General features: G+C 41.0%; 1 protein-coding gene across 3 annotated transcripts in view; it reads right to left on the reverse strand.

Annotated features, from left to right (window-relative positions):
* The window catches only part of LOC132954593 (neurabin-2-like), a 28,867-nt gene that overhangs the window by 12,427 nt on the left and 2,648 nt on the right, over positions 1-13,792 (reverse strand). The window contains exons 2-6 of one of the 3 annotated variants that reach the window (XM_061027185.1): positions 9,908-10,306; positions 9,567-9,775; positions 9,267-9,488; positions 7,263-7,979; positions 4-136 (exon numbers count right to left, since the gene is read on the reverse strand). In XM_061027185.1, the coding sequence (XP_060883168.1) occupies positions 4-136; positions 7,263-7,979; positions 9,267-9,488; positions 9,567-9,775; positions 9,908-10,220 (1,594 nt within the window). In that variant the 5' untranslated portion in view covers positions 10,221-10,306. Of the gene's footprint in view, positions 1-3; positions 137-7,262; positions 7,980-9,134; positions 9,489-9,566; positions 9,776-9,907; positions 10,307-13,792 lie in introns of all 3 variants that reach the window. The other 2 variants (XM_061027184.1, XM_061027186.1) reach the window with 2 other exon arrangements.

A 13,792-nucleotide genomic window follows, 5' to 3' on the forward strand; every position in this document is an offset into this window, starting at 1 on the left:
TACCTTTCTCTAGCTCAACAGGAAATAGGTCAAGTTTCTCTACTCTCTTCTCCAGCTCGTACTCAGCTGATGCCGCCATGGGGTCAACGTCGTCGTTACGCCGGTCGTAGTCTTCATTTGAGTAGGTGGTAAAGACCTACACAAAGGGCAAAGGTCAGGTTCGGTGTCAGAGTTTTTTAGTAGATGCTCTACTGAAAAAATGAGCTTAAAGATAGTAAAAGGGTTGCGACTGTATTGCCATCAAGGGAAACATTTAGTCCTTGGGCAATTATTTGCATTAGTTTGAAGTGAAGATGAAACAAAACATATATAAGGTTTACCTGTTATTGTATTGCATTACACTTATTTCTAATTCACAGCCACGAAGATACAAATATTAGGGACACATGTATGTAGAGTGACATCAGGTCTTGCTGTTGTAATCTTGATCAAACCATACACACTCTCAGTATGTACACCAAAGCCCTTTTATAGGTGTCCTTGTAAATATTAATTTCTCCATTGTACATCATTACCATAAGTAAGCCTGACACAGTTCTCTGTAATTAAGCTGCTCTGTAATTGCTCTAGTTCCATCTTTGTTAATATGGCACCACATTAGAGCACAGGAACATTGAGAGGCAGAAAGTCTCTGTGAGTGTAGCAGCTACTTCTGAGTGAGTAGAATTGGAATATTGAATTCGTCCTTAGCCAGTTTGCACCAGTGCTAACTCATATCTAACTACATGTAGAAAGACCAGGAGAGTACAGGAAGCAGACATCAATATCATTTAAAATATCTGTTCATTATCTATACAGCTTGTCCAGGTTGGGGCACTTGAGCCAATCCCAGATGTCATTGGGCGAGAGGCAATGGTACACTCTGGACTGGACACCAGTCAACCACAGGCCTGACATATAGAGCCACACAGCCACACTAACATTCACACTCACGGGCAACTTAGAGTCACCCAGTAACCTAACGTGCATGCTTTTGGACTTTGGGAGGAAGTCGGGGTACCCGGGAGAACCCGTTTAAGCAAAGGGAGAACATGCAAACTATACACAGCCGGGATTACTGAGTAGACACCACTAACCACTGCACCACCGTGTAGCCAATCATCTTTCAGAGGAAAAAAATACCAACATATGTGTGCTTATATATGCTTTCCTTTTCCCTCTCTCTATATGTTTTCCATCCTTTCTACCACTCTTTATCACGCCCCTCCCCCCTCTATGAAAGGTCAGCAGCATCTGCCTCCCCGGTGACTATCTCTGGGATCACGTGGCTTTGTTTCCATGGCAACTACAGGCTTGCCCAGTATGAGTTTGGCACTGGTACTTATTCACTCTACTCACTGTCCCAGTCTGGCTGGCAAATAAGATAATACATGTGTGGGACTGTGTGTGTGTGTGTGTGTGTGTGTGTGTGTGTGTGTGTTGTGTCGGTGTGAGAGCAAGACAACACACAGATAGAGACTTAAAGCCAGAGGCCTTTGTGTGTAGGTGGTGCATGTAACTGTATTATCTGCATTCCCATGTCGCATGTTGAAGACTGATGTTCACACACACACAGACACACACACACACACACACACACACACACACACACACACACACACACACACACACACACACACACACACACACACACACACACACACACAGGGTCAGGGGGTGTGATTGTTAAACTGTTTCCTGTAGTCACATTTCCTTCCTGTTGAGTAACTTTAAAGCTGAGTGTGTACACGAAGCATCAGAGTGATCCCTGAACACATCATGAATATTCCAAATAGTACATTTCTAGACTTGTTTTTATAATAAAGGTTTTTAGGTAAAATAAGTTTTACATGATATCTTGTGATATGCCAGAGTAAACCAACACTTAATACACAAAACAACGGGAAACAGCAGGGAAACAGCAGGTTCAAATTAACAAACAGCAGGTTCAAATTAACAAAATGTTAACCAGTACTGATTTGGCAGCACAATAGAAATCCTGTGCAGCAATCATAACACACATAAAAAACAGCAATATTAAGATTATTTCGAAATAAAATTGCAACAGATCAAATAGAACACACACAGACAAATTAAAAACCTCAAAATGTTGATCAGCTGATCTAAAAGATTACCAATGAGTAGCAGTCAAAATGACAAGCAGATGGACATTGCACAGTGAAATCATTTTTTATCACTACCAGGTTACAAATAGGTGTGGGTCCGGATCAAGTCTCATAATATAATCTCAAGTAAAAATTCAAATGTCGGAATTTTTATGATATCTCTGGGTTTTACAAACATGGCTGCGTCCAGTATGGTCAATAAAGTCATTTTTATTTTTACAGCCAATTGCTTCATATTAACAACTGAAGCATGACATTCAACATCTTGGCTTGCTCATGAAAGAGAAACTACAGCCCATGCCTGTGTTTGTTTAGGGAAAGTTAAACTCTGGTATTGTTCACATGCCTGTATCTATGACGCTATAAGTCGAGAGTCTTACTAAGCTGACCTGTGGTAATAACCACGAGCAAAGTTGAAAATGATATTGGTCAAGTTTCACAAAAGAAAAGCTATTTTTTTAAATCATTGACTAATTAAAAACATTTGAATACGACTTGATGCCATTCTGTGCAGCATTAGGCATTTAGTTTGGTGTCTTGGCTCTGCTCATGGGATACTGTGGAACAAATGCTGCAACTTAAAAAACAGGCATGGCATAATCTGACTAATCGCATGCCACCCACTACTATATTGGATCAAGGCCAAGGCACAGAAAAGTCCTGCAGGACACAGGTAAACCCTGAACACAAGACTGTGTCACTCTCCGCTTCTGGATCTTTAAATTATATATTTAAATTGCAACTATTCAAACACATTCATTGTTGGTGTGTGGTAAGAGTCAAAAGTGTTGATCACAAGGATATTTTCAGGAAACACTTGTACCACAACTATTCTAATGTCTGAATCAGTTTTGGTGTTGAGTATCAAATACAATCAAGTAATTTGAATGTAAACTGACAGATTCATCCACGAAGAACCATATCAGCAAACATAGACTACATGAAATGAATACTCTGATGCTTAAAACAGAGGCAGGTTAACACACTGAACACTTAATGCTAATCCACATTAGCTGGGTAGTAGGAGCCAGGATTCTCCAGGCTGGTAACTGGATCAACATTTCCCAGAAACAGGTGACAGTTGTCTCTGAAGCTTAAAACTTAACACAACACATTAAAACAATAGAAATCCACTAAGTATGGTTCCCAATTAATGTTTCTAAATATAAATGATGTAAGGCCTGTATGAAACAAGAAATGTATATTGTCAGTCAGACACATACATTTTCACTTTCATTAGTTTAGGAATAACACCTGAAACAGGAAAAAATAGCTAGCTTGGCTGTACTCAACGCTAGGAACATACGCTAACCAAAATGTAGTGTGGCATAAACCCAGTTAGATAGAAAATGATTGTACTGTCACTTTGTTTTCTGTAGATAAAACCTATGGAGAGCAGTTTACGTTAATAATGAATGAGTTTAGATTTGCTGGTAGTCTACCTAGTCAACTTTTGGACAGAGCAAAACAAGCTGTTTCTAGACTTTAGGCTTAGCTGAGCTAAGCTAACCTGACGGCTTGATATTAATCATGAACAAAGAGACAGTCAGTGGTATAGATTGTCTCAACTAAGTTTTGTAAAGTCAGTGAACACACCTATTAATTTAAAATGAGAAACTAGTGTTTTGCAAATACACTGACATTTTAGGATTTAAGTCATGGCATTGTTAGCTTAAAACGTTTAGCTTAAGCATTTCTTTGATGGTGCAAAAAAGTTAAGCATCCATCTTTGATGGACAATGACAGCATGTCGGTTTTTAGAAAAACATTTATAGAGGTGTTAAAGCTGAATGGGAAGTACCTCAAAACCTTTCAAATCATTTTGCTTTAATCAGGACTGGGTGCTGAACTCTGTTAAACTCTGTTTAAAAAAATTAACTTCACCCTTCAACTTGCATAATACACACCCCAGTTGTCTGTTTTTATCCAAACAAATCTCCCCTTAGTGACTTCATCAATCAGGTGCTCACCTATCCTTCTGTGTGTGTGTGTGTGTGTGTGTGTGTGTGCTTGCATGCGCAAGACTATAATTGTGTGTGTTTGTGAGATGTGTGTGTGTGTATGCCTGTGTGTGTGTGCTTAAAAGGAAAACAAACACACCCTTCCACATTCCAACTGCTTTTTGCCTAGGTACAGAGGTAGCTGTGTATACAACTCAGTACACACAAACCCAGTGTGTGTTGGTAAATGAGGTTTGGAAAAACATCTATTGGTCTGTGATTAAACATTATTCTCTTTTACCATTGTGCTGTGTTACCTTTATGTGCTAGTGATACTTCAGAGCAGCGATGTCTAACCCAAAACAGAGATCACAACCTATCTAAAAAAAAATAAAAAAAATAAACTATGAAAACGGATTTCCTCACATCACAAGCCAACCCCAAATCTCAGTTTAGTCTTATAGCTGACAGTGATGACTGTAACTGTGATTTAAAGGATATTAAACCTTTTTGGCAGTTTTACATTATTCATGAGAATCTTTAGATCCTCTAAAAAGAAGAGACAAATAAAAAAAGTGCTTAGTAAGGCAGTTAAAGGCAGAGAGCCTTTGCAAAACGTACTTTTCAGCAGTATAGAAAACAGCTGAATCATTATGATCAAAAACTCAAGGGACCAATTTATACGCTCTGTATCTTTTAACTTGAATCTCTCTATCTTTTGATTGATCTGAATAAGCCTCTTTATATGTTTCATATAGGCTACAATAAGAGGTTTTGTTGTTTACAAGAGCAAGGTCAGGCTATGGTTGCAGAATATTTTTTCTTATACTATAGTGTGCCTATACATCTGTCGGAAATGGCAAGAAATGTGCAACTGTCATTAAAAAACATTAGATTTGGGGTGCTGGTGGCGCAGTGGTTAGAGCGCGTGCCCCACGTATGGAGGCTGTAGTCCTCCAAGTGGGCGGCCCGGGTTCAAACCCAACCTGTGGCTCCTTTCCCACATGTCATTGCCCACTCTCTCTCTCTGATTTCCAACTCTATCCACTGTCCTATCCCTCATAAAGAAATAAATCTTTAAAAAACAAAAACAAAACAAAACAAAAGAAAATCCATTAGATTTTAAAAGTTTTGGTGTTTTGTGTGTTTGTATTTGATTATATGATATCAAAGAACAGGTTTATTTCTGCTCTACAGTAGCAGGTGTTCACTTGACATGATTCACTAGTCAACTCACCAGTATCACTCTGTAGTAAACAAGGCTGCCTCAGCCCACAGCTCTACTTTTAGCTGCACTGTGGCTAAAGAGGTCAGTGGTTAAATGTTTTAAGATCCAAGAAAATGTAAAGAATCCCTTTTTGACTTGATGCCTGCCCAAAAATAAAAAATGTTCTTCTTCATAAACCTCTATCACCTGCACAAGAGGACATGACCAGGCATGAAATGTGATTAACAGTGCACAGTCAATGTCTATTATGTAGCCTTTGTCCTGCCTAAATTCCATCAAACGTCCTGCTCCTATCTCTTCAGCTACAGGTATATCATCATAACAAACTCTGTGGTAGACTTTTTCATTGCCGCTCTCACTGAGTATGTTGTTAATGTCACAGCTTCGTCATAACCCGTTGAGACATGTTTAACAATTCACAGAGCTTAACCAGCTGACTGTGAGAACGGACTTGGGTAAATTAAAACTGAGCACTCCAGCAGAAAAAAAGAGCTTCTGTTGAATTAAGATGTATGTTCAGAGACACACACACACACACACACACACACACACACACACACACACACACACACACACACACGCACAGAGCTCGAGTCAGCAGGAAATACCGTGGCGAAATCAAACAGAGAAAATCCCCAAAGCAACCCGTCTGTGCGATGTTCAACGAGGAGGAAGTCAGTCAGTCAGTCTTTGAAATCATTTCTATACTCTCTCAATATCTTCTCTTAGAGTTTCAACTATCATGTACATTGAAGAACACTAGATAGCACGTCATTATATCTGCATTATTTGATTTAACATATACAAAATAAAAAATACTTTTTACCCCTATCAACTTTTTTTGTTTTCATTTGGCACTGGTTTCCTCAACCTGACCTGAGAAAAAATGTCTGGTCCTATAGTAGCTTCAAGCTCCCCTCAGTCTACAGTAATGCACACTAGGGCTGGGTATTTCTCACAATCCCACGATACGATACGTACCACGATACCATATATATCGTGATATAATTTTATTTTTGATAATGACCATGTCCTACACAGAATTAACTACAAAAGCTGTTCTTTATTGTTGAGAATAACAGCAGAGGCATTTTAAGGATCCTACAACTTCAAAGACTTCGATTCAGGTCCTCAGAGATTCCATTAAAACATTTTAATCCCAGAGCTATGGCTTTGGTGTTATTGTGAACTGCACCAAAGGTCAGTTGTCTTTCAAACTGTCTTCACAGCTTTGCAGCTGTATCGATTCTGTAACATCTGCATCGATACATGTATTTGCAAGGAGCACATGACGATATATTGCAATATCGATTTTATGAGCACAGCCCTAATGCACACTGGGTTGGTCAGAACTTTGTACCTAAAAGCAGCAGCCTTGTGAAAAGCAAAAGAGTGGGCCAAAACAGACACGATCTGGGCCAGAAACCATAACAGATTGAAAGATTCTAAAACATCCCCAATCACATTATACAGTCTCTATTGTCTTCCTCTCATACATGGTTCTCTATTATTCCTCTATTATTACTGGACATTTACTTTGGTTTAAATGACATAGCATTCACGTTAAAACAGCCTTGGCTGAATATTGAAACAAGACAGGAGCTGCCTCAAGTGGAGGCTTCGTTCTGTATTTCCAATAAAACTGTTCTGACCTGGGCCGTGTACTTTAGACACTCTGCAAACCAATTAAACAATCACATACACTACCTGCAGAGATTTCAATGTCGTTAACTGCCACAGATTTCAGCTGCATTTAAAATGGCTGTCGATTTCATGTTTAAAAAAACAATGTGATGAACTGTTTTAAATTGCAATTAAAAATTATCAGAGCATTTTATTACCTTTAGACCAGTAGACTAGTCTGAGTTTCTGTTTAATCACCAGATAAATAAATTGCTAGAAACAAATAGTCCTAGTACCAGCATGGGGTGACTTATTTGTTGATATGAATACTGTCCAAAAGGAAAGTAATAACATAGTATGATTTACCTTGATTGGCCCAGTGCTGAATTGAATCTTCCTATTGGGTGGTGGGGGCTCCTCTTCCTCAGGCAGGCCCGGCATCTCAGAGCAGCTGGTCACTGGATGAAACTCCTCCTCATCTTCCTCATCCTCCTCATCATCTAGCTGGCTGCCCCCAGAGTCCTCCTCCCCAAGCCCGCTGTAGGCACTGATATCTACCAGATCCCCCTCTGAGTAATCGTCCTTCCTTGAGCCATCGTCATCGTTTTCCTCCTCCTCCTCTTCCTCCCCCCTCCTCTCAGAGTCCACTTCTTTCTCCTCTGAGGAGGTAGAGGAACCTGGAGGCTCTTTTTCTCCATTTTCCAGTGAGGCATGAATCTCAGCCTGTACAAGCCTGGCTCCAGCCTCGGACCCCCCCCTGGGTCCATCCTGCTCATCAGTCTGTAGCCCCCGATCAGGGGCAGCCACTGTACTTGAGCCCCTGGCTTCAGTCCCTGTTGGCTGGGCCTCAGACTCTGGCTTGACCTCCGAAGAGGTTGAGGAGGAAGAAAAAGCCACCGAGGTTGATGAGGAATGAGAAGAGTTGGAAGGCTGGTCTCCTGACTGTTCTAACCTCTCCTTCTCCTCAATAGCGACACTCCTCGGTATAGACTCTGCTGACTCTGGAGGCTCTGCTGCCCGGGTGCTCACAACTCTTGCTGCTACCTCCTCATGGTCCTCCTTACCAGGAGGGGACGCCTTTCCCTGAGGGTGGGGAGAAAGAAGAGATCATCTTAACATTTAATCAATTCATAGTATTAAGTGTAGGGCACAGACTGTTATACAAAGGTGGATATAGTCACTGTCAGGTAACCAATTGGTTATGTTGTTTGGACATTTGTGTCACCATATGGGCTGTTGGTGGCAGAGGTGAGCAGAGATGGATTGGTAAAAGGAGACTGAGAGAATAAAGGGGTGAGTATATGCTTGGTTATTAGCAAATGCTAGCTTGGTTAGCAAGGTACATTAGTAATTCATGGTTACTATATAATATTCAATTAATTCAGGATGCCAAGGTCGCTACTTGTCAATTTATTGTCTGTTTAACTCATAATTGGACTTTAAGTTAAAAGTGAACACCATGCCATATTTTACTCAATCCAATCCCATTTCATTGTGTACAGCACATTTCATTCTATTTGCTTATCCATAAGACTTGAAACTTGCAGAAAAGACCATCATCTCATGAAGAAAATAAAATGTTTTTTCAGGTAATAAATTAGGTAGGAAGTGCAGGCCCTGCAGGCGTGAGAAAGATTTCAAATGTAAAGGTCCTGACACACCAAGCAGACGGCAAAGAACTAGACCAATTTCACAAACCACTGTCGAGCTCATATTATAGGTTTCTTACTAATCAAGAATAATGTCTGATAAAAAGTTGAAAACGGCACTGGCGTTGTCAGCCCTTGGTCTTTTAGTGGAAAAAGAAAAGAAGATGCGGAGGCGACAAATAAGGAGAAACCACACTAATGGGTGAAAGTATGGATGTGCTGAAGGGAGTTTCCAGAACCTGTGTCGGGAGCTGGAGAGAAATGAAACCTCCCAACAGCCAATCAGAGAGATTCCTCTCACCGACTGCCAACGCAGATTCAACATGTCAAATCGGACGGGGGCCTACAGGTAGCGACGAAGCCGGACACACCACAAAAACCAGGCCGACGACCGCTCACAGACGGTCCAACTAGGACCGATGGCTGACGATCTCCTTGGTGTGTCAGGGCCTTAAGGCACTAGTTTAATCTTCTTAGACAATGGAGGCAACATCAACATCTTATACACAGACACGGTTTTTGAGATATCCCTTCAACCAGCTTCCTTTACCAGTTTCTGACTTCAGTTTTGGAAGCATATCTTTCTCACCTTCCTTGTGACAGGCTCTGCTCTAGATGGAGGTTTGGGCTTTGGTGCTAAGGCAGGGCCCGACCGACGTTGGGGGAGGTAGAGATTGTTTTGCGGTTCGCCCTTTTCGAACGCAGCACTGAGCTGACTCACAGTTGGGCTGACGGCATCTCCGGGCCCGACTGATGCTGCGGCAGATGGAACGGCGGCGGGAACAGCAGCTGGAGGAGGAGGTGTCGGAGCCGGGGGGTCGTCCAGCCGGTCCAAAGCCTCTGTGGAGCCGTTGAAGCGAGCCACTACATCTAGACGGCTGTCCTGAAAGCCTGACGCACGCTCCTTCTTCAGCAAGATCCTGTTGGTGGCAGCCTGCTTCTCCTGTTTGAGGCAACACTTGGTGAATCAGATTCTCTCGAATCAGAAGTCACCATTAAGTAAGATAAAGGAAATTCTTACCTGAAGAGTCCGCTGTTCAAAGATCCTTCTGGTCTCCTGGAGCTTTGATAATCCCACAGAGGAGCCACCACCGTCCCCGCCTGCTTTAGAGTCAAAACGGTTGACTCTCTCTGAGACCGTGGCGCCAAGTTTGAGCAGGGCGCTGTGGTCAACGTTCTCATTGAGGCTGGATGCCCTCGGCAAGGACAGTTTAACCGTCTGGTCTTTACCTGCCAATGAAAACAGTGAATTGAGAAGAAGGTTCAGGTCCACTTTCACCTAGCTTGGAGTTGCAGCAAAATAACCCAACAAAATGATATTTGTTGCTAATAACATGCTAACTCATTGGTTAAATGAATTACCAATCACTTTGGCGCCATCCTCCTCATCACCAGGGGACTGCATCTGCATGAACATGTTTTTGATGCGGTGAACATTTGATCCATATCTCTGGCCCCTCCCTGTTGGGCGGGGCAAAAGGGCAGGCTTTGAGGCAGGTCCAGAGCCTCCATTGGCGGCATTGTTGAGGTGGTCAGTGGCCTTCTTGAGCGCTGCTAGCCCTGCCTCGTATGCATTGCGATGGGGTGAGGGACTCCGCAGGTTGGAGCTTCCCCCGCTGCTCCCACTGGAGGCCCCGTTGCCCCCGGTGGCTGTTGGGGGCTCAGTCTTCATCATGTTTGGTAAATCAAATAACCCCCGTTGAACAGCAGGCTAGCAGGGATGAGGACAGCAGCATCCTGAAGCTGTTGGACAATCACCTCCTGAATCACACACAGAGAGAGAGACAGACAGAAAGAGTGGTTTATATTCATAATGTACCACTTTCTAACATATTGAATCAATGAAAAAGACATACCCAAGAGAAGCCATTGCAACTGATAATGTGGTCTTCACACTTTGTCTGTTACGCAACCAACCAAGTACTCTACTTGTAATAAACTTGTGATTTTGAAACATTGAAACTAACAATATTTAAAGTTTTCAAGGTAAGGCAAAACGATACATCAATTAATCAATGAGTTGTTCAAAAGGTAATGAATCAACAACAATTTAAAAAGAAAACATTTTTTGAAGTAATTTCTGATGGACAAACAGTCAAGCTTTCAATATACATATTTTTTTGCTGAGTACATCGTTATTTTATCATCTGACTTTTGAACATTAGTTTGACGAAACAAGCAATACACTGAACTCAAAGTTGTGATGGATAATTTTCCCTATTTTCTCATCATGAATTATTATCAGATCAAATAAATGATGAAAATAAGTGTCACATACATCACTCTTCAAAAAATAGAGTATGCACCTAGACTGATGAGAAATGAGGAGAGAGGAAAAATCTTCCTCTTCAGTCAGAGTTCACAGTGACACAAACAAGAGCTTGGGAGATTTTGTTAAAGTAAATGTTCAATTGACTTAAGCTTGTATAGCACTTTTCTAGTCTTCTGACTACTCAAAGCGCAGAGGTTGCTATGAAGTTAGACCATCAGAAGTAACTAATCCCATTCATACGCAAAAGAAAGCAGCGGGAGCAATTCAGGGTTAAGTGTCTTGCCCAAGGACACATCGGACATGTTGGTGCAGGAGCTGGGGGGTCCAACCCTCGACCTTCCGCTCCTAAGAGACTTGTTCAAACCCATGTCACTCTCAACACGGACTGAAACGTCTTCTCTCTGTTCTGAGCAAAATGCCTGACTTTAACCAGGCAGCTATAGTGAGGCATGAATGATTTAATTATAACTATCACATTTCATGCCACCCCTTCACTTCTTTGATTATGGTCCAAATATGCTGAGCCAGAGGACTTGGACTGCAACTAGCAAACTTTCCCCAGTTAAATTCTTGATTCAATACCTGTAGCAGTAACAGTATTGTTAACCCAGCAGTAGAAGAGAAAAAAGGAAAGAAAATGGTTCTGTTTAACTTTGATAGAGAAGTGAAGTGTTTTATATGACATCAAATAGCACAACGCTGTGTATTTCTTAACACCCACATGGCGCTCCTGGAGTCTCCAATATAATGTAATTAAAATGATGACGCACTGTGGCTTCATCTGTCATGTGTGCGTTTTATGTTGCTCTGTTACTCTGAATGCCAAACTGACTTTGTGACACGTCTGTGCATGAATACAGAGCACTCTCATCACGGTCCCCAGATATCAAACTGTTTGCTCATGATCAGTGCTAATTAACCGTCTGATTGCGTCTGCACAGTGCTGTCAGATCTGTTCTACAGCACTGTGTGATGTTTTCATCAGCTATTCTATGTCTGAATCTTCTTACAATCACAGAAATGAGACCAAAGCTTTTTTAACACACACACACACACACACACACACACACACACACACACACACACATTTATGATATTGTTTTTTTTCCCCATGTAATAAAGCTAGATTCATAAAACACAAAATCAGGCAGGTTTAAAGTCTGACGATAAAAGAGTTCTAGAGTTCTAAAGGAAAGGTTTTATTCATGAAAATGTGATTATTACAGGAAGAATGTGCGACTTTTTGATCCAGTAGATGTCGCCCTTGAGCACCAGCACTAAACCAAAACAAACTGCTGTTTGGCTCCGCTCTCCTCCAGCAGCACACCTCCAACCCCTCTCCCCTCACGTTCTCACGAAGGAGTTATGAATAAGAACGCACCGATTAGCGCAAGTGGCGGTCAAAACTGTCTTTTGCTCGAACTGCAATTGCCTGTGGTCTGCATTGTTGTTTTATCAGGCTAATGTTAGAACATTTTGGTTAACTCGTAGCGTCACATTGCACATAAATAGACAAGGGATGACTGTGATCTAAAGACACTTACGTGACATCCAAATAAGCATTGAGTAGACTATCCTTTTTCTCTAGTCCTTGCCTAAAAGAGCTTTATATGCAAGCCCGTCCATGCAAACATGATCTAAACATGGCTTGAAAAAAGTACAGGTGGCAGGACTCAGGCTGGTCACTCATTGTAGGCAGTCATGAATCAGAGAGACATTTACAGAGGATATACTGGATTTCTGCTACATTTGTGTGTAAAATATTGCACATTCTTCCTTTAAATGCTTGTTAAGACCAGTTGTGGTTGCTTTAACTATTCATTTATGAGCACGTTATTACAATCGCTGAATGATCCTTTCTTAAGCATACGTGCATCCAATAACATTGTTTTCTTTGTTAGCTTGTCTGGTTTATTGTGATTTGAGGTCATGCGCATTGTTCTGTTACTTTAGCTTACAAAACACCAAGAGAGCAAACATAGCAGAATAAACACATCAAAAAGACAGCTCAGCGTAAAGGAAAATAAACATGCTGCTTTCTTGTTTACCGTTGTGCTGACAGATAAGAAAATAGTTTTACCACAAGGTAAATATGAGGCTTTAGCATGCCAACAGTTAGCTTAGCTTAGAGAAAGAGCTGAAAATGAAATACAGCAAGCCTGGCTTGCAGGTCAAAATATATATTTTTTAAAAAGTCTTGTAAATGCAAGGTTTTTATACAATCTCCCAAACAATCCGTTAACCACTTTACAGGTCAAAATTAAAAAAATAAACTGGTTTTGTAACCTCGGACACTTATTTAATAAAATATGGACTGAGCCAGAAATACATCTAATTTTTCCAAAAGGGTCAGACTGTGGGATTTGTGTGAAGAAGATTCATAGCAGAGGTGTGAAGATTCATTCTGACTATAAATACACTGTCACAACAACACGACATGTACTTCTCAAAGAACACAAAGCAAACACGATGTGCAGCTTGATTTTGAAAAGCCTTTGACTTTCCACTTGAATTCATTGACTTAACGTAAGGTTTCAAAAAGTTAAAAAAACATGGAAGAAGACTTAGCTCCATTCAGCTCTACTTTAGCCATGTAGTGCTCTGAGCTAAAGGCTAACATTAGCTGAAGGGCTCAAGTACGCGACGCTAAAACAGACATGCTAAACCACTGAATGTTGTTGTTTATAATTTTAGAGGGCTAACATTTGCCGATTTCCAATAAAAACACACACAGTCAACTCTTACAGGGGTTATTTTATTTTGGAGGGATTTGGTGTCTCTTGGTATATCTCTGATTTGGTGATGGTGCTAAAAGTAAAGGCAGCATCAGAGTTGTCACAATTCATCCATATTGGTAAAAATATTTGTATCAAACTTCAAGGCAGTTGTCCTTTTTTATTTTGTTATTTTATTTTTTTAATAACGTCAGGGCCAGAAATGGCAAACATAATGGCACAAGAGAAAAGTCTGGGCAG

The sequence above is a fragment of the Labrus mixtus genome, chromosome 20, assembly GCF_963584025.1.
Source record: "Labrus mixtus chromosome 20, fLabMix1.1, whole genome shotgun sequence".
Lineage (NCBI taxonomy): Eukaryota > Metazoa > Chordata > Actinopteri > Labriformes > Labridae > Labrus > Labrus mixtus.